The sequence below is a fragment of the Nyctereutes procyonoides genome, unplaced genomic scaffold, assembly GCF_905146905.1.
Source record: "Nyctereutes procyonoides isolate TBG_1078 unplaced genomic scaffold, NYPRO_anot_genome, whole genome shotgun sequence".
Lineage (NCBI taxonomy): Eukaryota > Metazoa > Chordata > Mammalia > Carnivora > Canidae > Nyctereutes > Nyctereutes procyonoides.
The window spans coordinates 55,004,276-55,027,303 of record NW_026575146.1 but is presented as its reverse complement, the minus strand read 5'-3'; the positions used below and the strand labels follow the sequence as shown (position 1 = coordinate 55,027,303).

Here is a 23,028-nt window from a genome sequence, read left to right as displayed (position 1 = left end):
GCTCCCAGTTCCATATCTTAACACACCCAGAATGGTTTCCATTTTCCCTACTGGACCCTGACAGCTCTTTTGAAGTAGTAAAACATCTTTATTGCCTTTCCTAGTCAAGGTGATTAAGATGATCCTAAGCCTATGAAGCATGCTGAAAGTATTGATTCCCCAGACCCACCACACAGAGGTAGTGATTTGGTTGTTGTGGTGTGTGGACCAAGAATCTTAATTTTCAGAAGGCTACCTGGATGGTTGCAATGCCCAGCACTGGTACAGGAAACAATGGGGCCAGGCTAAAGTGGAGGTGCTTGGCGAGAGAGTCACTGTGTTCATGCAGCCACTAAGGACTTCACTTCTACATTCCAGGATCACAGCAAGAGCCTGAGTTGGCAAAATTAAAAATGAATACCTTCTATGGGTGTTATAGGACAGTCAGGTATACGTGTCAATAGCACAGGCTAAATTGGAGCATGCTAAGGGATTATTTGCAGTGTGAAATGAGATCATATATGGGGCAGCTTCTCACACAGAGTTGTTGCTCAACAAATGATAGTGTCTCTCCTTCCCTCAAATTAAGTGAAAGCACAGAAATGTAGAAAGCTATGAAATCATGTAAATTATATATTTCTGAAGCCAACAGAATCCAGATACTAAATATCAGAAAGGATAGATAAGCAATTAAATAGTCAAAAAATTTTTCATTGCTTGGTATGTATCATGGTTATCTGAGCTGGTGTCTCAACATTCTAATCATATGACACTGTGTTGGCTCTGTTTAATGTCAGAAATAATTTAAGAAAATAAGTTCTTGCTGGGAGTCTGTATCAGATTACATGTTAACACATTTCCTAAGGAGACCTGAGCCTTATGATTATGCCCTTAATTGGCCACTAGAATTTCTGCATTCCAGGTTCTTGCCAGAGACTATAACTTTGAGTGCTTCACTGTCCAATTCTTATCAAAAGGTTGGTTATGAGAAATAATTTTCATGGAGGATTGCCTGAAGGTTATGCAGTCCATTCATTCCTCATTTAGATAGCCTAAATATTATTCATGGTTTAAGTCAAGTCATTAGATCTCAATGTAATAGCTTCTTGTCAGTTTCCCTTGGCAGAATTAGTGAAAAAAGACACATCTATCCTTATGAAATTTTTGAACTCTGTGTTAAAAGAGGAAACTCTCAAATTAAGAGTACAATTCCATTTACAGTTGCATCACAAATAATAAAATACCTAGGCATTAACTTAAGCAAAAAGATGAAATACCTGTATTCTGGAAACTATAAAATATTGGTGAAAAAAATTAAAGTCAACACAAACAAATGAAAACCTATTCTGTGCTCATGGCTTGGAGAAATCAATGTTGTTAAAATGTCCAAACTACCGAAGCTATCTACAGATTTAATGCAATCCCTATCAAAGTACCAACGTTTCTCACAGAACTGCAACAAATCCTAAAATTTGTATGGAACTGCGAAAGATCTCAAATTGCTAAAGCAGCCTTCAGAAAGAAGAACATAGCTGGAGGTATCACAATCCCAGACTTTAAGATCTACAAAGCCATAGTAATCAAAACAAGATGGTACTGGTATAAAAATAGACACATAGATTAATGGAACAGAGTAGAGAGCCTAGAAATAAATCTTCATTTATTAGGTCAATTAATCTACAACAAAGGAGACAAGAATCTATAATGGGGAAAAGACAGCCCCTTCAACAAATGGCACTGGGGAAACTGGACAGCTACATACCAAAAAATGAAACTGGACCACTTCTTTATATGCAGAAAGTCAAAATGAGTTAAAGATCTAAATGTGAGACCCGAAACCATAAAAATCCTAGAAGAAAATACAAGCAGTAATTTCTTTTTTTTTTTTATTTTTATTTATTTATGATAGTCACACAGAGAGAGAGGCAGAGACACAGGCAGAGGGAGAAGCAGGCTCCATGCACTGGGAGCCCGACGTGGGATTCGATCCCGGGTCTCCAGGATCGCGCCCTGGGCCAAAGGCAGGCGCTAAACCGCTGCGCCACCCAGGGATCCCCAAGCAGTAATTTCTTAGATGCCACCCATAGAAACATTTTTCTAAACAGCAAGGAAAAAAAAAAAAAGAAAAACTGTTGGGACTGCACCAAAATAAAAACCTTTTGCAAAGCAAGGCAAACCATCAACAAAATAAAAATGTAACCTCCTGAATGGGAGAAGATATTTGCAAATGATATGTACACTAAAGGGTTAATATCCAAAATATATTAAAAAAAAAAACTTATACAACTCAACACAGAAAAACCGCAAATAATCCAATTTTAAAATGGGCAGAGCACCTGAATAGACATTTTTCCAAAAAAGACATCCAGATGGCCGACACGTGAAAAGATGTTCAACGTCACTCATCATCAAGGAAAAGCAAATCAAAACCACAATGAGGTATCACCTCACACCTGTCAGAATGGCTAAAATCCAAAATACAAGAAATAACAAGTGTTTGGTGAGGATGTGGGAAAAAAAGGAACCCTCGTACACTCTTGGTGGGAATGCAAACTGGTGTAGCCGCTGTGGAGATTCTTCAAAAAATTTAAAAAAGAATTACCATATGATTTAGTCATCCTGCTTTTGGATATTTACCCAAAGAAAACAAAAACACCAATTTGAAAAGGTATTTTTCAAATCCTTTTCAAATACCCCTATGTTTATTGCAGTGTTATTTGCAATTGTCAAGATACGGAATCAATCCAGGTATCCACTGATAGATGAGTAGATCAAAAAGATACGGTTTCTTTATACAATGGAGTATTACTCAGCCATAAAAATCAATGAGATCTTGTCATCTGTAACAACGTGGATGAACCTAGAGGATATAATACTAAGTGAAATACATCAGACAGAGAAAGACAATTGCCCTGTGATTCCATTTGTATTTGGAATTTAAGAAACAAAACAAATGAAAAAAATAAAAAGATAAAAAAATAGACCCTTAAATATAGAGAACAAACTGGTGGTTACTAGAGGGAAGGTGAAGAGGGGAGGCTATGGAGTGAAATAGATACGGGGATTAAGAGTATACTTATCTTGATGAGCATTGAGAAATACAACGAATTGTTGAATCATTATGTGAAACTAATATAACACTGCATTAATTACACTTCTGTTGAGAGAGAAACCTTGCATAGGTTTCTAGACAGAGAAAACCAATTAAGTGAGCTAGAGAGGGGCATCAGACATTACTCACCTGTGAGCCAGGAAGCAAGAACAGAGCAGTACCATATATATAGAAAGTTGAAGGAAGAGGGCTGAGCTAAGAATCCTGTAACCAGCCAAGAGATCTAGCCATATATGAGGCCAAAAGAAAGCGACATTTCTGGACATGGAGTGACTCAAAGTGGGCCATCAGTGTCCCACTGCTGAGGAAATTAAGAAGCATTCCAGCCAAATAAAGTTGAATCCGAAAAAGGTGTTACAGTAGAGGATGAAGAGCCAGAGAAACAATGATGATCAATGAACCTTGTAAAACTTTGATCAAGTCTAAGGAAATGATGAGAATGTGACTACGAGCTATAAATTTTCACTTAAGATTTCTTCAGACAGAAGAGCCATGTGGGCTAAGAGGAGATGTTTAGTGGTTCAAAGTGAAGCAGTCAGTGAGAAAGTTAAAATACTCTGAAATACCCCCTGTGGATGAGGAAGAGAGAAGAGATGTTGTAGATTGGTTTCTCTAGAAACAGGCAATGAAACAGTTTGGGGTCCAGGATACTCATTAGAAGTCCATACCTGTGTTATGAGTTGAATTGTGTCCTGCAAAAAAAGCATGTTGAAGTCCTAACCCCTGGTACCTGTGAATGTGACCTTTTTTGAAAATAGAGCCTTTGTCACCAAGTTGAGACGATGTCATGAGGGTGGTCCTCACACAATGTGACTGATGTCCTTATGAGAAGAGGAAAATGCTTTGTGAAGGCAGAGAGACACGGGGAGTACACTGTCTGAGGACAGACCCATGCAACCACAAGTCAAGGAACACTCAGGGTCAATGGCTGCCACCAGAGTCAGGCTGGGAAGGATTTTACCCAGAGCCTCTGGGGGGTATGACCCTGCTGACACCTTCACTTTGGACTTGCAGCTTCCAGAAACGTGAGAGAATAAATTTCTGCTGTCTCAAGGCACACATGTGACGATGAGTACAACCTGTGAATGGAGGAGGTAGGGAGCACAGTTGGGCAGGCAGAGGTAGAAGCCAGGCTCCCATGCAAGCAAGACCCATGAAGCCAGCCCAACTTGGGGTTGGGCTGCTCCGTCATTCAGTCATGGGATGTGGGCAGCCTCGGAGACACCATTGCCTGGGTGAGGTGGTTCTTCACAGGGGCAGCCTTAGGAACACAGATTTTCTTAATGGTTTAAAAATAGAATGATAACTAAGCAGATATACATGGAATGAAATGTTTTCATTGCTAGGAGGAAAAAAAATGGAATTATGATTTGGTTAATCCAGCACAGAAGAAATGGGTAAAACTAAATAACAATAAATTGTAGTTACAAGTAAATAAATATAATGAGAGCAAACCAGACATAATCATAACACAATAGATGTGAATTTGTTGAAATCCCCTTCCCAACGACAGACACAAATTGGCAAAAACAAAAGAAAAACCTGGTTTTAAGCTATTTGTAAGGAACACAGACAAAACAAAATGACAACCAGAAAAGTTAAAGAAATGAGCAAGGATATGCCAAGTATGTGCAAATAAAAGGAAAACAGAAGTGGTGTACATCAATCACAGTGGAACCAAACTAAAATTATTAAATAGGAGAAGAAAAGGTACTTCTAAAAAATAAAGCGTACATTTCACAGGAACACTGTACTACATGCATTATACACTGGCCAGTGTTGTTATGGAAATTTTAGGGCAAAAACCAAAAAGAAATATAGGAAAATATGATAGAACTATAATCATGGTATCATACCCCAAGCAGGAATAAACACCCTTATTCAAACACCTTTAAAGTTGTGGTACTTGTATTTCTCTGGACCAGACTTGTTAAGTGAGTTAACTATTTGAAGGACCATTACTACATTCCTTTCTATAAAAAGGTTGAAGCGTCAATCCAACAGTGCAGGAAGCCTACCTGCTTATTGACATACTTATCAGCCCTGGATGTCCACCATCTTTGAAATGTTTGCCAACCTCATGGGCAGATAATAGCTTCTCAGTCCTTTTAATTCCTGTTCCCTTACCACTAATGGGGCTTACCCTTCTCACAGGTTTATCGGTGACATATATATTTCCAGTTCATGTCCTTATTTTTAAACTGTGTGGCTTGTCTGTCTTCTTTTATGATCAGTTTGTTTCATCTCCTAGTATATTAGACACTAACCCTGTCATATGAGTTGCAAACTCTCATTCTTTTTTTGGCTTTGTTTATGGTGTCTTGTGCTGTAGACATTTTTAATTTTTACAGGGTCAAATCTGTTCATTGTTCCTTTATGGATTTATGTTATGGATTTACTGTCTGACTTGGAAAGAGACAACCAACCTGAAATTATACAGGTGTTCCCCTATATTTTCTTCTAATACCTTTCTAGTTCCATTTTTAACATTAAGTCTTTATTTTGGCTTAAACTGATTGCATTGTATTATCTCTGTAGGCAGCTCTGATCTTTGTTGGAAGCTGAGGTAGAGAAGTGGATAAATAATAACCAGTCATTTCTATTTTAACAGAAACTTGGGAAGGAAAACATTTTCAACAATGAATAGGTCCCCCACCATGACCGACTGCAGATGACTTGCCATTTCATTCACAAAGGTAAGGAAATATAGTCTATGTTTTTAATTAATTCCAACAGACTCACAATAGAGTGCTTACCTCGTTTATATTTACTTACAGATATTCTAAATCATCTTCTAGTTCACAACCTTTAACTTTGTCATTATCAAATTTAAAACAAATGACAAATAGAAACAGGAAATTTTCTGAATGTCAACGTGCCTCAGGGGGCAGAATAAAACCCAGGAGATTTGGTTTCTGCTATTGATTACTGCATGCAGTTCAGTTTTTAAATAGCATTAGTGTTTTCCTTATTGTTAAATGTAGAGTGCTCTTTGCAAAATCCTTGGAGGATATAGCAAAATTTTAAAATGAAAACCCACGGCAGCCTGGGTGACTGAGTGGTTTAGTGCCGTCTGCAGCCCAAGGTGTGATGCTGGAAGCCCAGGATCGAGTCCCACGTCAGGCTCCCTGCATGGAGCCTGCTTATCCCTCTGCCTATCTCTCTCTCTCTCTCTCTGCCTCTCATGAATAAATAGATAAAATCTTAAAAAAAAAAAAAAAAACCCAAAGCATTCATAACCTCATCATCCCTAGATAATCACTAGTAGTCCTGTGAATTTCTTTCCTCCTTCCTTGCATGCACATGTAGAAATACATATAATTCTATATAATCTTCTTTAAAACTACTTATCTCAACTCCCATAGTTATAAACGATGTACCCTAACTAGTACAGGAACATAGCAAGTTTAAGAACAAATTGTAGTTACTACCACTGTGTCCATTTTCAATAGCCATTTGCAGTTTACCAAAACATTGCCCAGCATCTCATTTGCCTCCCCTGCACAGACATCCTGATGAATAAGTCCATGTGACCTTTGTGAAACATCGTCCTAAGAAATACCTTTGAATTCAGGCAACATTTCGTGGTGTCCCTTTATCATTATTGTCTGTTTTGTGCTGCTTAAAGGGAACTGTTTTTTAAAGGATAGAAGTTTACCTCTTTCTCTCCTCTTCCCTACTGTCCATTCAGGGGTACCCTACAAAGTAAACACACACACACACACAAATCTCATCGTATGTTCAGCATTTGTGCTAGTTAGCTAACCCCTTCCTAATGTGGTTTTTCCAAACACTCTTTAGAGTTGCTCTTGAAGTTGTTTGGTTTTCAAAGCTGCCAAGTCTTACAAGTAAAATGACTGACATGGCATTCTCTAGGAAAGTCTTCATTCTGCTGCTTCTAGTACACAGTTGAAGGTTAAAGAAAATCCAACTCTTACTATCACTAGCACATACTAGGTTGGAGACACGAATGTACCCTATTAGAGAAGTGGGCTAGAACTTCATACAGATAATTCACCAAAGAGATACAAAGAACCAAAGAAACATGAGAGAGATGTCTGTCCTTACCATGAATCATACAAGTGCAAAATAAAATAATATTTTTGCCCAGAATTGGCCAAGTGTTTTGATTTAAAATGAAAACACTTGCTGCTGGTAGAGTTCTAAAGTAGGTGTATTTTACCCAGTAGACATTATTCTAAGAATCTCTGGCAGCTGTTGACTTGCTGTTGGAACTATAAGAACACAGAGTACAGTTTTACTTGTAACAGAAAAATAGGAAATATCCTGAATGTCCATTAATACATATCAAACTCTGATGCATTTTTATGATAGAATTATTTAGACATTAGACATTTTCTCTAACATTTAGTGATGCAGAAAATGTTTATGAGATAAAGTGAAAAGGGCAAAGACAAATTTGTATAATGTATGATCCCAGTTTTGTTCAAAATAAAGAAAACACACATTTGAAAAAGATCAAATAGTAGAAAGCCAAATATTAATAATTATTATTTTGGGGTAGTTGGATAAAAGGTGATAATTTTTTTTAAAGATTTTATTTATTTATTTATGTATTCATTCATTCATTCATTCATTCATTCATTCATTCATGATAGACATAGAGAGGCAGAGGGAGAAACAGGCTCCATGCTGGGAGCCTGACACGGAACTCAATCCCAGGACTCCAGGATTGCGCCCTGGACCAAAGGCAGGCGCCAAACCACTGAGCCACCCAGAGATCCTCGATAATTTTTTTTTTTTTTTCAGATAAAATACCTGCTTTTACTTAGGGAAGAAAATAAACATTACTTTTTTAAATTTAAAAATTACTTTTAAATTTTCAAATGACTGAAAAGTAATGGTTTTACATTTGATTAAAAAAAAAATCAAGGAGCCTTCCTTGTGTATTTCGAAACTCACCTTAATTCTGAATTAGTTTGCACAGAGTTTTGAGAGCTGGTTATGTCAGGAAAATGAAAACGTGGCATATTTAGTAGTATTTTACATTTTATTTTTTTAAAGATTTGTATTTATTTATTCATGAGAGACACACAGAGAGAGGCAGAAAGATAGGCAGAGGAGGAGGCAGGCTCCCCACGAGAACCCAGATGCAGGACTCCACTGCTGGGGCCCTGAGATCCGGCCCTGAGCCAAAGGCAGATACTCAACCTCTGAGCCACCCAGGAGTCCCCATATTTTACATTTTAAAAGAAAGGTTTAAATCCTCCATGGAGATTATTTCTATTGAAACATGTACAGTCTAAAAGTCTTTTTCACTTGTGAAGGAAGTTATAAGGAGTTAATGACATGGCCATTTATTCCATGCCAACTATCTACAGTTGCCACGCCACTGGAACCTTCCAAAGAATCCAGCATATAATGTAATTGATGCTGTTAGTCCTTATATTGTTTTTTATCACCTTCCTTTTGGGGGTCAGCTGTCTTCCCAAGCACAAAATACCCAAGTAGATGGAATCAGATGCTGCCTGTATTGATCTAATGGGGTGTTATTTACCCATTCATTCTACATATATTTACTAAGAACTTACTATGTGCCAGATGTAGTGTAAGTGTTTGAGGTCTATCAGTGAACAAAACAAAACTAGAGTCCCTGCCTCTGTGGAGTTTAAATTCTTCAGGAGGAGACTGACTGAGGCAAACAAAAACCCACTGTGATAAATAAGGAAACTCTATAGTGTGTTGGACACTGATGAGTGCTATGGGCAAAAAAGGAAGGAAGAAAGGAAGGAAGGAAAGGAAGGGAGGGAGGGAGGAAGAAAGATAGATTAAGGAGAGTGAAGGGGAATCAGGAGTATGAGGGCAGGAAGGTGCCAAATAGGTTGTAGTTTTAAAATATGATAGTCAAGCAAAGCATCAGATAGAAGTTGACATTTGAGCAAAGGCCTGAAGGAGATAAGCAGGTGTCTGGGGAAGATTGTTCAGGCAGTGGGAATAGCTGAAGCAAAAAGCCTTAATGTAGCAGCATTCCTGTGTGTTTGAGAAACAGTGAGTGTCTGAAGCAGGGGGAAGGGGTTGGGGGAGTTTGGAGGTGCCGAGGTAGAGGAGGAATGGGAGGAAGATGGATAAATCATACAGGGGCGTATCAACTGTTATAAGGACTTTGGCTTTTACTCTGGGTGAAATGGGAAACCACTTAAGGGCAAGTGACATGATATGATTAGGTTTAAAGATGGATCACTCTGGCTGAGCATAGATTATAGGCGCACAAGGGTGGCATCAGCAAGCCCAGTTGGGAGGCCACGAAGATGTAACACATGTGCGAAAAGATAATGGCTCTGCCCAGGAACACAAAGCAGGAGTGGTGACAGGTGACTGGATTCTGGACATTTTTCAAAGGCTTTGCTGGCATGTTGACCGTGGTATAAGAGAAGGAAGACTGAAATTTAGGGCCTGGGAAGCAAGAAGTGGAAGATACCATGAACTGAGATGAGGAAGGTCCAAGTGAAGGAAATTTGGGAGGGAAAAGGGTTTTAGATTTGCAAAATTTGAGGTGTCTGTTAGGTATCCAAGTGGAAATACCAAAATGACCATTTAATATGCAAATCTGGAGCTCAGAAGAGAGATCTAGATGGTATTTGGAGATTCCAAAGCAAGTATGGATAGAGACAAGAACCAAGCAATCATTCTTGGACAGTCCAGCATTAAGAGGTCATAGAGAAAGAAAGAGGAACCATCTAAAGAGACTGAGAAGTGACCAAGGAGGTACAGGGTGGGTGGCAGTAACAAACAAAAAAGTATGGCACTCTAGAAGCCAAGTGAAGAAAATCGGTCATGGGAGAGGGAATGATCATCTAAGTCGATAATCTGATAGGCAGAATGGGGGCTTAGAATTAGCCATTGGCAACATGAAGGTCATTGGTGATCTTGAGGAGGTGGTTCTCAGGGTAGTCATGAGAGCAAATTCCCGATTTAAGTGCATTAAAGAGAATATGTGAAGAGGAATCAGGGCTTGAGAGGAGCAACATCTTTTTCAAGGAGCTTTGCCACAAGGAGGAATAAGGAAGTGAGGGGGAAGTGGAATCAAGAAAAGTCTTCTATTTGTGAAGATGGAAGAAATGGCGGAGCTCCCATGGGAATGAAATAGAGTAAACAATGAAAGCTGACGCGAGAAAGGAGAGACCTGAAGGAGCGATGTCCTTGACTCAGTGACAGGCTCCACACAGTTTAAATAAGCTTTCATGTTTCAGAGTCATTAACTTCTGTCACATTCATCGCCAGTATTTCCACCTTGTCACTTGCCTTTTAATTTGTTCATGATCTATTTTGACATTGAGACATTGAGAGCTGTGAGTAGTCAAATCAATTAAATTTTTGTATTACTTCTCTAGCTTTCATGCTTATTGAAATCTTTGCCTATTCAGGGATCCAATATCAGATAAATATCTATATATTCTTTTAAAATAAGCTTTATTATTTATTTTAGAGAGAGAGCAAGGAGAAGAACGGGGAGAGGGAGAGAGAGAATCCTCAAGCAGTCTCCATGCCTAGCACAGAGGCCAACACAGGGCTCAATCCCAGGATCCTGAGATCATGACCTGAGCCGAAATCGAGAGTCAGATACTTAACTGACTGAACCACCCAGTGCCCCAAATAACCTATATATTCTTAAAGTAATGATGAAATTTGAGCTTTTGCAGGGGCACAATCAGGGCTTTGGTTTGTTTTGTTTTTTTTTTATACTGAGCCTGTTATTATTAAACCACTCAAATTTTATAATTCCAATATATTATTCAAACCTTACCAAAATGTTAGGAAGAAACTAGAAAATCAGTTATTTTTTAAATGTATTAACTAGGTACCATGTGGGAAACTATAGTGTGTGAAACATCTATCTATATTATAGTAGAGAGATTATAGTCCAATTAGTTACTTGGACACAAATGGAAATGTAAATTTATCTAAAGGTACCATGTGGGAAACTATAGTGTGTGAAACATCTATCTATATTATAGTAGAGAGATTATAGTCCAATTAGTTACTTGGACACAAATGGAAATGTAAATTTATCTAAAGGAATTCTTTGATGGGTGGGAGTAATAGGTCTGGTAAGGTTGCCATGATCCATTCTTTAATTTTCTTCAATGGTTTTTAGTCCTGTCAAATTAAAGTCAGCCATTTAGTTCCATTGCAGAGAAATGGCTGGCAAATTCTATGGGTTTATTTCTTTTTTTTGAGAGAGAGAGAGTATAGGCACACACATGTGAACAGTGGGGGAGGGGCAGAGAGAGAGGTTGAGAGAGAATCTTAAGCAGATGCTATGCCCAGCTCAGAGCCCAACTCAGGGCTCAGCCCATCTCATGACCCTGAGATCATGACCTGAGCCAAAACCTAGAGTCAGATGCTTAACCAACTGAGGCACCCAGGCACCCCCAAATGGCTAGCAAATTCTTAGCTTTAACACACATTGTATTTATTAAAAGCCCCAAATTTAAAATGTGCTTCAACAACCTAAGTCTTCATCAATAGATGCTTGGATAAAGTAGATGTGATAGATATAATGAACTATTACTCAGCCATAAGAAAGGATGAGATCTTGCCATTTGTGACACCATGGATGGACCTAGAGGGCATTTTGCTTAGTGAAATAAGTCAGAGAAAGACAAACACCAAATGATACCACCTATATGGGGAATCTAAAAAACAGATGAATAAATAAAAGCAGAAGCCGACCCATGAATACAGAGAACAAACTGCTGGTTGCCAGAGGGGAAGGGTTGGGGAATGGGTAAAATGGATGAAGGGGAGGAGGAAGTTCTAGGCTTCCAGTGATGGAGTAAGTCATTATATAAAAGACACAGCGTAGGGAATAGAGTCATTGCTATTGTGACAGTGTTATGTGATGATAGATGGTGGTTGCACTTGTGAGCACAGCCTAATGTATAGACTTGTCAAATCACAATGTTGTACACCTGAAACTAATACATGTCATTTATACCTCAATTTAAAAAAAAAAAAAACATGTGCTTCAGAGGCTTATAAGAAGGTCAGAAATGTTACCCCTCCTTGGTATAGAATGCTCTTCATGCTACTTAAGATAAGAACCTGGGGCACTTGGATGGCTCAGTCTGTTGGGTCTCTGACTCTTGGTTTCTGCTCAGGTCATGATCTTGGGGTTGTGGGATCGAGATCTGCATGGGGCTCCACACGGAGTCTGCTTGAGATTTTCCCTCTCCCTCTGCTTATGCTATCTCTCTCTCTTTCACTCTCTCAAAAATAAATATTTTTTTTAAAGATAAAACCCTTATGTGTCATGGTTCCCTGATTATGGAGTTATCCTTGTTTACCATATAAGCCAACTGGCTTTAAAAATTCGGATGAATTAAAAGTTAAACACAAAAATCTTAGCATTAAAAAGTGAAAGGAATGTGTTTGCTCTGATACATCCTAATGATTAAAAAGTATATATATTTGCTTTAAAAACATTGGAAGAAGTCACAAAGGGAATAATGTTGAGTGCGAAAAATGTAGAACTCTATGTCATAATTATAAAATGAAAGCAGCATAGAACATGAATAATGTGCTTGCGGACAGATTAATAACCTTGATACATAAAAATCAATAAGCAAAACACTAGTAACAATAACCATAATAGGTAAAAATCAATAACTAAAACTCTAAGAGCCCCGCAGATAAATGGACACAGTAATAGAAAACTCAGAAGAAATACAGAGAGCTAAAAAAGGATATGCCAACCATGTTAACCTTCACCGATAATTTTCAGGAGTGCACATTAATATCAAGAGATGATTTCTTTCACCTAGGAAATTAACAAGGATAATTAAAATAATAGTCACTGCTAAACGTGTAACAAAATGAGCTCCCACTCATTGATAATAGCGTAAATGGGTATATTCTTAAAGAGAAATTTACTAAAATGCTTTTTAATGACCTTGTAGCTCTAGGAATCTAAGAAAGTGTTGACAATGGACAAAAATAGAAGCCCCAAGTAATTACTGTTGTATCATTTGGAGAAGCGAATCCCTTGGACCACCTCCCTATCCTGTACCATTAACATTATTAAATGATGTATTAACACACAGTTGTGTTCACACAATGGTGTCTCTGGCAACTAGACAAAAATCACTATTCTTACAACAAATGTTTATAATCAAATGGGAAAATCCATATTACATAAATGTTCATTGAAAACTGCTGGGTACAGACGGTATCCTAATATTTTTAGTACAGAAGTTCATGGAACAAAAGGTGGAAACAAATATGCCCAAATGTGAGATTAGAGTTACCCGAGGGCAGTAGAATTGAGTACTTTTTTGTTCTGATTTATATTTTTTGGTACTTTCCAGATACTTTTACAGGAAGTATCTTTAATCAGAAGAAAGTTTTTTTTAAGACTTTATAGAAAGAAACTTGTACACATGATCTGGGTTTAGACCAGGTCCACCATTTCCATACCACCATTCTGAGAGCATATGGAGCCAGTGATGTATGCTATCAAAATGAATTAGAGATCAAGATTGATTTCAGAGAGATTGGGAGACACAGATTTTTTTTTTTTTCCTTAGATTCTAAGAATTCTCTTCCTTTCTTGGAAACAACAGCAATTACAACAAAAACATCATTAACCAAACTGGATTCTCCAGTTAACGATATTATTAGCCTATAGTATTTCACAGTAGTGTTGTGAACTCAAATAGGCCCATTTTGCTCTTGTAGATGTCGTCTGCTGCTGAAAATGGAGATGCCACACCTGGAAAACAGAATGAAGAAAAAACTTATAAAAAGGTGAGTGACTGTTTCATTTTCTTTCTTTAGCCCAGAAAGAGGAACATTTTCATTGCTTGGAATGTTAATCTACCCTAGGCCTTTTCTTCCTCTAGAGCAGTTGTATGTAAGTTACTGTCTTAGCTTCTTGTTGCTCTCACAAGTGACTACACATTCAGGGGTTCAGACAACACAGATGTATGATCCTGTAGTCACAAGGCTGACACGGGTCTCCCTGGGCCAGCATCCGGATGTCTACAAGACTGCATTCCTTCCTGAAGGCTCTAGGAAAGAGTCTGTCCCCTTATCTTGTCCAAATTCTCCAGACTGCCATGATTCCCTTCCAACTTCAAAGCCAGCAAAGACCAGCTGAATCTCTCTCAGGCTGTAACTCTCTGACACTTTAAAGGACACTTGTGATGATTTTGAGCCCTCCTAGAGAATCCAGAATAATCTCTTTGTTTTAAAATCAGCTGGTTAGCAACCTTAATTTCTTTTGCATCCTTCCTCCTTGCCATATAACAGATTCATGGGTTGCAATGATTAGGACATGGACACCTTTGCAGGGATGAATGGGTGGGGGGCATTTTTCTCCCTACTATAGTTACTGTGCTTTAGAACATTGACAGAAGGGAGTTATTTGAAGACCCTTCTAATTCCTAAGAAGACCCTTCTGTGTATGCATTTGAATCTTTTTTCTTTTCAAGATTTTATTTATTTGAGAGAGAGAGCAAGAGCACCAGCAGAGGGAGAGGGGCATGGGGAGAGGGAGTAACAGGCTCCTTACTGAGCAGGGAGCCCAAGGTGGAGCTCAGTCCTAGGACCCTGGGATCATGACCTGAGCTGAAGGCAGACGCTTAATCGACTGAGCCACTCAGGCACCCCCAGTATGTTAATCTTTTAATTGACTTGCTATTTCCCACCAAAATTTTATACATTTTTTTATCTTTGTATTTTTGAAAAAAAATTATAACATGAAATTCCCATTCCATTCTAAGCCTCTCAGTTTCCATGTCTTCAGGTCATTGCAACAAAAATCCCCTTCCAGTCCTTTCAGTGTATCTTACCTTGCAACTCTTTGACTTTGATAAATTCATGGCTCCTGGCAGGGAAGCAAATGTTCAGACACATTACTGGGGGAGTATATGTTCTCAGGCACCGCTGCTCCTGCCTTTTAAATTGACTGTACATTTTCCTTCTAAAAGTCCTTGCCCTCCTTCCCTCTTGGGAGTAGGAGGTTTGTGTATTGAAGGTTTAATCTATCTTAATTTTTCCATTTGCCTTTTATTCTTTCATGGATCGCTAGCATTAAGTTTTGTCATAAAGTACATGAACCGTCTGATCCAACCACATGTTTGGGTCATGGAATTAACATGATATTTCCAATTCTGTTTTCATGTGGGCAGATATGCCTTTTTTCCTGATAGATCTTTCCTTCTGGCTTTCCTTCTCAGTTGAACATAGAACTATAACCAGGGAGCTGCTGTAGGGGGAAGATTCAAGAGCTCAAAAGTGTCTGGTTATATCATATAAAATTTGTGAATCTGGCCAAAGGCAATGGTACACTGTTACTTATTTGTAGACACAGGTAGAAAATCAAATCCCATCTCACTTACCCAAGACTCCTTGTAAATTGAGTCAAGCATGAGAACTGGCAGAGAGATGATCAAGTTGCCAGCCTATCCCTGTTTGAGATCCATTTCAGGTGGTTTTCTCAGTCACCGTCCGGATGTGCTATGGTTCTTGGCTGGCCTCTGACCCACAGGAGTTCTTCCATGATGCAGAAGTAACACGAGGAATGTGACCAGGAGATCTTAGAGTCTGCTGAGTTTGTCTTGTTCACAAATTGGTAAAGGAAGTTTTCAATAATAGGATATCTCTGATTCTCTCATTAATGCCTCTAATAGCATATTTGACTCAGCGGTGTTGGTAGGGTGATAAGAACTAAAAATCAGATATGAAGATTACAAATGATTCCAAAAAATAAGAGAAAAGATACAGGAAACTTGACAGAAAAAGGCCAACAATTTTCTTTTTTTAACGTGTAGTGGCAGTGGAATCTTTGGATGATCTCTGATTTTAAGAGGAAGATAAGCAGTGGAGGAAAGAGGTCTTTAGCTTTTCTGAGAAATGCACCAAAAAGACAATATAATGCCTGAGTCTATCACCCTCAATAAATAGGGTGTTGATACGCAGAGGAAGAAGTAGCAACTATGCAGAGAAAGTGTGGTTTTTACACAGGTAACAGCTCAGCTGAACTACTCAATTTAAGTCTTTGCCGTGAAGCAAAGAGATCTTCAAACCGGAGGTGTTAATAGTGGAGTTACCAGAGGTGATAAGAGTCTCACTAGCTGTTGGAAATGTGTCTGTCTTTAGGCCCAGATGAACCATTTCTCAAGTGAAAAAAAATTAAAGTTAGGATAGAGAAACACCGAGTATGAGCTTTGAAAAATCCGGACAGTGGAAGGCTTTAGTGAGAAGGAGGAGAGAAACAAATATCATCCCTCTTTTCAGCAATCAGGAGAAAGTACATTCTGGAAACCAGATGTGAGACTGCTCCTCCACATAATTTGAGCATGGGCTAGTCAACATACGGCTTATGTACATTTAGAGAGGAAACACACGTCTTCTACAAACCTGCAGAGGTTCATCAAGGTATAGTTGATGTCAAATTAACTACATTTTCTATTACGAGAGACTCATTAAATTACTCTCAGATAAGGAGGATTCTCAAGTTTAATGAATCTTGATTTAATGGTGCCAGGAACATTGTCATGGTATCCTTTCAGACAAGGTAGAGAAATATTGCCTGGATATTATGACTACTGGGCTTGTACCTGGTTGGACTAACATTTCCAATTAATGGTAGTTTTGCTTCCTTGTTGCCTTGTCTCAGCCAACATGGTATGTGAGTTGACCCTGTCTAGCTTAATATTTTTTACCCTTGACCTTAATGAAGACATGAAATTTGTGCTACACCAATGTGCAAATGACAAACAACTGAGAAGGTAATTAGCAGACTAGCTGAGTGTCATCAAGGCCACTGTACACTTCATTAAATATTGTCCCTTTTGGGATACCTGGGTGGCTCAGCAGTTGAGCATTTGTCTTTAGCTCAGGGCATGATCCCAGGGTCCCAAGATAGAGTCCCGCATTGGGCTCCCTGCAAGGACCCTGCTTCTCCCTCTGCCTATGTCTCTACCTCTCTCTGTGTGTCTCTCATGAATAAATAAATAAATAAAATCTTTAAAAAGAAAAAAAAGGTATTGTCCCTTTTACAAATACTTGGAAGTTACCTTTCTTTCCCCATCTTAAAGACCTGACCATGAGGAACACACCGTTTTAATATGGAGCTTTGACAGCCCATCGGGTTTTTGCCTCTGACAGAAGTCAATCCAGGTTAAGAACCCCCTGATCTAATGTGCTGGACAGGAGAAGGGTATCAAAAGAGTTTATAAGGAACTCAGGGTTGAGTGGGAGGGACAAGACCTGAAAACCACTTTAGAACCTGGTAGTTTATAATAAAGGATTCAATGGAGGAGAAATCACGATGGGTTAGAGTAAACAAGGAGGCTTGGGCTTCCTCTATCAAGCCCCAGATTTATTGGACAGCTGCCAGCACCACTCAGCATCATGAGTGCTGGGATTTCCATGTGTTTAGGGAACACTCAGTGTTCATGGAACAGTGCCGTCCTCTGAGTCTTGATTACCTGCATGATTATCGCAGCTGACTGCTCCTTGTTATTTCAGTTGCCCATTTTCCTAATTCATTATCAGTTCTTGATAAACCAAAGAATAGCTAACATCAGTGGGTGAGGCTAATAGCTGAAATAAGAATTTTGACTTGATCTGCTTAAAACAAACAGGTTGCCCATTCAGACAAGCATTAAAGGCTGCCTGGGTGTGTTTACAGAGTGTAGTATTTCCATTTCCAGTTCATTTATGGAGTGACTTCCGAAAGAGTTGTAAACACAAAAGCCTACAGCAGCCAAGCAGGTAACAGAGGAGTGAACTATTGGGGGGAGAAAGTGATAAACAGGAGAATGTGTCTTTTTTTAAAGGGGGAGGTGGCACTTGACGCCATCTAATAGAGCCCATGAATGAGTGCTTCCCCGGGGTTGCCAGACATACTGATTTTCAAGAAACTAAAATGTGCGCTCTGATGCAACACCTCCCAATTTTTAAAGGTTGGCAAACTGATGGAAAATTTTTTAGAACTCCTCCCTGGGTAAAGCAACAAACTACTGATCACATTTGACCTTTACACAATGGCCAGCCTGCAACCTTTGCCCTGTTTATGTAAAGATGTGAGGTGGGAAGAAAGGAGGATACAAAAGAAATGCATACAAGACCTGGTCCCCTGCCCTCTGTGACCTTACAGTTAATTCAAGAGGAAAAAAAAACAAAAACAAAAACAAAAACTAAAAGATCTACATGAAAAAATTAAATAATGACTCAAAATGGTATTACGTGCCAAACCAAGTGGCATTTCACATAATCCTCTAGCAAGTGCTGACGAGCCCAAAGCTTGTTCCAGTCTTCTGAGGAAAAGGCCTTTTTTTGAACTTGTTCATTAGCAAGAGCATTTTGCTGGGAAACAAATTTTATAGATGCCTCATTGCTTTCTGGCACGTTGGAAAATCCCACTCCTTCGGTGACTGCGGATTGATTTACCTACTCATTTGTGAGCACAGAGAGTCAGAGCCGAATGTGATTTGGTAGAGGGACAGGAGAGCCTGGCCTGGACAAAGTGTCAGTGTTTAGGGAAAGTACAAGCAAGTTTGGGGGGATGGCCTGGCTCTAAGTGACAGGTAGCCTCTAGAGCTAGTTTATGGAGTTTGCCTTAGAACTTTCTGAAATGTTGAAAATGTCCTGTAATCTGCGCTGAGACACTAGCAACAAGCTGCATGGGGCTGTTGAGCTTTGGGATCTGTGTCCAGTTTGTCTGAAGAATGAATTTTTAATTGTAGTTAAATTTCAATGTAGATAAGCACACGTAGCTAGTGGCTACCATGTTGGTCAGTGCGTTTCCAGGCAGTGAGGTACCATGACGTTGGTTGGGAGATGAATGACACGAAGAAATAATAGTACAAATCACAATGAAGGTTGACCTGAAAGCTTCTGGAAGAACTACTAGAAATGTGCTGATAGAAAAACAGAAATTTGAGGAAGACTTTTTTTTTTATAAGGTGAGAAACTTAGAAGGACACTGAAGGCAGGAAATCAGTTCACTTTAAGAAAGTTCTCAGCCCCGGGAAAATACTGATGTTGGAGATCTCAGTTTTCCGTGTTTTTTATGTGAAGAAATTGCCCACCCCTCCCCCACTCTTACAACACAAAGAGACGTCAGAGTGATTGACTTATCCCAGTGATTCTAGCTGTTCTCTGTCAGGGAGATGATTAAAACCTCTGGCCATACAATGTCCCAGTTTGGTGACTTGTTCATTGGAATTGATCATCGTTTCCCAGTCAGCTGGCACAGACTGCCCCAGGTACTTGTTACTGCTACCGTTGGCATTTCTTCCTCTCTCAAGACACCACCCCAGATGAGCATTCCAGGCTTCTTGCCCTCCCCACCTTCTACTTCTCCTTCCATCCTGGGGCGGCCCACAGTAGCACCCCCAACCTGCTGGGGATTCTGGTTTTGATGACTACTGTAGGCTGCCCAAGGGTGGGGAAGGATTGCCTGCTTTTGGCATCAGTGGCCCAGCCGTCACTCTCTCTACCTATTTTCCACCATGACCAGCACGCTTGATGGCAGCACTCAGAATGGCGGACTAGGACCCAGTGTCCTTGATCCGGGTTCTGTGGTTTTTTCCATTTTGTTGTGTTCTGTGTTTTAAGGCCTTAGATGTCAATGAATTTCAGTGTCCAGCCAGTTTGCCTATCAGTGATGAGGTTAAGAGGGAAGAATGCCAGCCCATCATGCAAAGAAAAGATGACTTTTATGATCTTTTAAACATAAGTAACGACTCAGAGATACTTTGATCTAAGTGGGAGCATTTATTTAAATACAAGCTCTTTTATGAAATATTTCTGGGAATATATACAGGTACTGGTAACATTGGTTGCCTCCAGGGAGAACTGGGTGGTGGAAATTTTGAGTTGGGGAAAACTTGTCTGTATATACCTGTAGATCTGCTTAATTTTGAACCACATGAATGTCTTACCTGTTCAGAAATTGAATAAATAACATTTTAAGATGGGAGTAGGGGCCGCCATGTGTCCCATGCCCTGACTGCTTGTCCTTCCCTTCACAAGCTAGAGGGCCATTATCCATAAAACCAGATACTTGCTTTGTGCCCTGGTAGAGCTCCACTCTACAGCTCAACCAGAGACATGTTTTTCTGTGCATTGGGCAGCAGTTCTCATGAACAGCAACCACTGTGGTCCCAGTGGTCCCTAGGAAGAGTGATCCTTGGGCATTCTGATTGTTATTCCTAGTGACCTTCATCCAAAACATTCTAACCCAATGGTTTTCAACCACCCACCACCCACCCCCCAGCCCCCGCGCCCTCCCAGGGAAATTTGGTGATGTCTGTCTTGAGACATTTTTGATGGTCACAGTTGCTGCGCTGGTGCTACTGGCATCTAGGAGGTAGAGCCCAGCCATACCATATCCTGTAACACATAGGACAGTGCCCACGACAGAGAATTACTGAAATGTTAGTAGCAGCAGGGCTGAAAAACCTTGCCCAAACCAAACTATCCTTTTAAGAAGAGGGTAGATGTGAGTCTCGCTCTTCTAGGTATTAGTTGTAAAATCTTAGGCACTTTTCTCTAATTGATCTGAATCTTCATTTTTCTCATTGATGAAATATCATTAATACGTATCCTGAGTGCCTCACTGTGGAGTGAGGATCAGACACATCCTGGAAAAAGTAAAATACCAGTGTGTGAAATCACTGTCTTTATTAGAAAAAGCAAGATCCCTCAGCCTCTGATTTCCAATCAGATCAGTTCTCTTAGTACCAAGCAAGGCAGCTGGTGTGATTGCCTCCCCCAGTGCTGGGCTGATGAGGAAACTGGTCAGTTAGCATCCTGGTTGCTGGGCTCATGAGGAGACTGGTCCAGTAGCATCCTGGTGCTGGTTCCACCTGGCCTGGGCAGGGAGAACAGACAGTGCATGCTGGAGCAGGACTCTGTGGCATTCCATATAGCCGTGGTTTCAGAATAAGAGAAAGATGTGCTCCTTCCTGATGGTGGACTGCCATTATGTATGTGTGTTTGTGTTTTTTAATTGAGCAGCAAGCAGATGAGCTACATCATTCTCAGGGAAGGGAAATTTTTCAATAATCCCATTAGATTTAGAAGCATGTGGAATTATATACCATTACCATCCACCCACCTGTGCAGATCTTCTCTCCAAACCCTGCAGCGTCTGTAGGGTATTACCTGTGTTGCTGTGTTCTTCCTAAGTCCTAAAGCAAGTGATTACAGTTCTGCTTTTATGACTTCCCAGCTACATTTCAGGTAATTAAGCAGAAACAGCAGGCAGCTTCAAGTAGGAGGAGAAGCCATCCTATCAAGGTGTTCCCTGGCATTGTTCATTTCTAAGTGACCTATTTTGACCTTCACATTGGAGGGAACGTCTATGTGTTAAGCCACCCGGGTTTGCCGCACTACTGCATTCTGATTAACTATGGAATTTCCATCTCTTGTGTGTGTGTGTCCCTGATCCTAATAAACATTGCATTGGTGTCCCCAGAACACCCTAAACTTGCTGCACAACTTTCTTCAGGGCAACAACCACCACGCCATTGTTGGGTTTAGTGTGCATGGCAGGTGTGGAGGCTGGTGTTTTCTGTAGCACGCTGGGCCAGCTGAGCTGGAGCTCCTGCTCTCAGCACTATGTAGCTTTTGCTTTCAAATTTAAAGGATTAATATGCCCAGATGACCTGCACACTTCTTTCCATAGTTTGGACAACAGGATTCTGATCTGGTCCTCAGGCCTCTTGACCTAAGGCCTATGGCTTGTCCTTTTTTTTTTTTTTTAGATTTTATTTGTAAATAGTCTCTCCACCCAACATGGGGCTTGAACTCACAACCCTGAGATCAAGAGTCACATGCTCCCCTGACTGAGCCAGCCAAGGACCCCAGCTTGTGCATTTTTATCACTTCTATCCCATTTCCCTTGCCTGGATACTTAACAGAGATTTTTAAAGTTGTCTCTTAGAAATTGCTTAAGAACATAGAAAAGAAAACTTTTAGAATTCTTTATTGTGGATTCCAGAAAGGAAGATCAGCAACATAAGTTAGGATCTAGTCTTCTGTCTACTGTACAAACACTAATAAAATATATGCCTTGTGCTTATTCATAATTTTTACTGTTTTATGGGGTTAGAATCATTGGTCGCTAGGAGAATCTAATTTATTGAACTCAAGCTGTTCTAGCCAGAAACCTGTTAATTCAGCAAAGAAAAGCATAGTTATTTTCAATTGGAAGCAATTTTAAAAGCTTTGTTAATAAGAGCAACATTTATTGAGTGCTTAGCATATGCCAGACATCTATCTGAGCACTTAAGAATTCTTAACTCATTTAATCTGATAACAGCCTTGTTGCTATTTTATAGATGAAAAACTGAGGTACAAAGAGGTTCAGTTAGCTGTTCCAGGGCACCCAAGTAAGTGGCAGAGTAAGGCTGAGATTTGAACCCCAACTATCTCTCCCTGGGGTGTGTCAGACCCAAACCACTGCAGTATTTTCTGAAGCCTGTGGCACCTATGACATTAAAATGAAACATTCTCAATTATCCACTAGAATGGTGGGGGCCAGTGGTATAAATGAAACTAGCCACCTTTGGAATTGGGCCAAAATAAAACTGGTTAATTTTCAAATGTGCTTTCCTCCATTCAGTGGTTCAGAAGCCACCTTGCCTTGTCCAGAGTGTGTTTCTCCACTGAATATAGAATCTGTGCTGTACCCTCAAAAGAACTGTTTCTAGAAACTACATATTAATTTTGAAATGAAAAACCTTGTGATCCTTGGGCATTGTGTGGAACTCTGGAAATAAAATGACAAAGTGATGATTTCAAAAAATCATTCTTGAGCCCAGAACTAAAAATTGACATCCACTTAGAGGGGGTGATATATTTTGAACTGTCATATTAGGAGAAGAACACGCTTCAGACCTCACTGTTCTGCAGGCTGTCACAGGAGGAGTAATAACTCACTAATAATCTGCTCAATA

The 23,028-nt window shown here is 39.7% G+C and overlaps 1 protein-coding gene across 5 annotated transcripts in view; it reads left to right on the top strand.

Annotated features, from left to right (window-relative positions):
- The window catches only part of PIP5K1B (phosphatidylinositol-4-phosphate 5-kinase type 1 beta), a 299,598-nt gene that overhangs the window by 107,847 nt on the left and 168,723 nt on the right, over positions 1–23,028 (top strand). For all 5 annotated transcript variants that reach the window (XM_055310888.1, XM_055310890.1, XM_055310889.1 and 2 more), the window contains 2 exons: positions 5,703–5,787; positions 13,790–13,858. In XM_055310888.1, the coding sequence (XP_055166863.1) occupies positions 13,790–13,858 (69 nt within the window). In that variant the 5' untranslated portion in view covers positions 5,703–5,787. The remainder of the gene's footprint in view (positions 1–5,702; positions 5,788–13,789; positions 13,859–23,028) is intronic.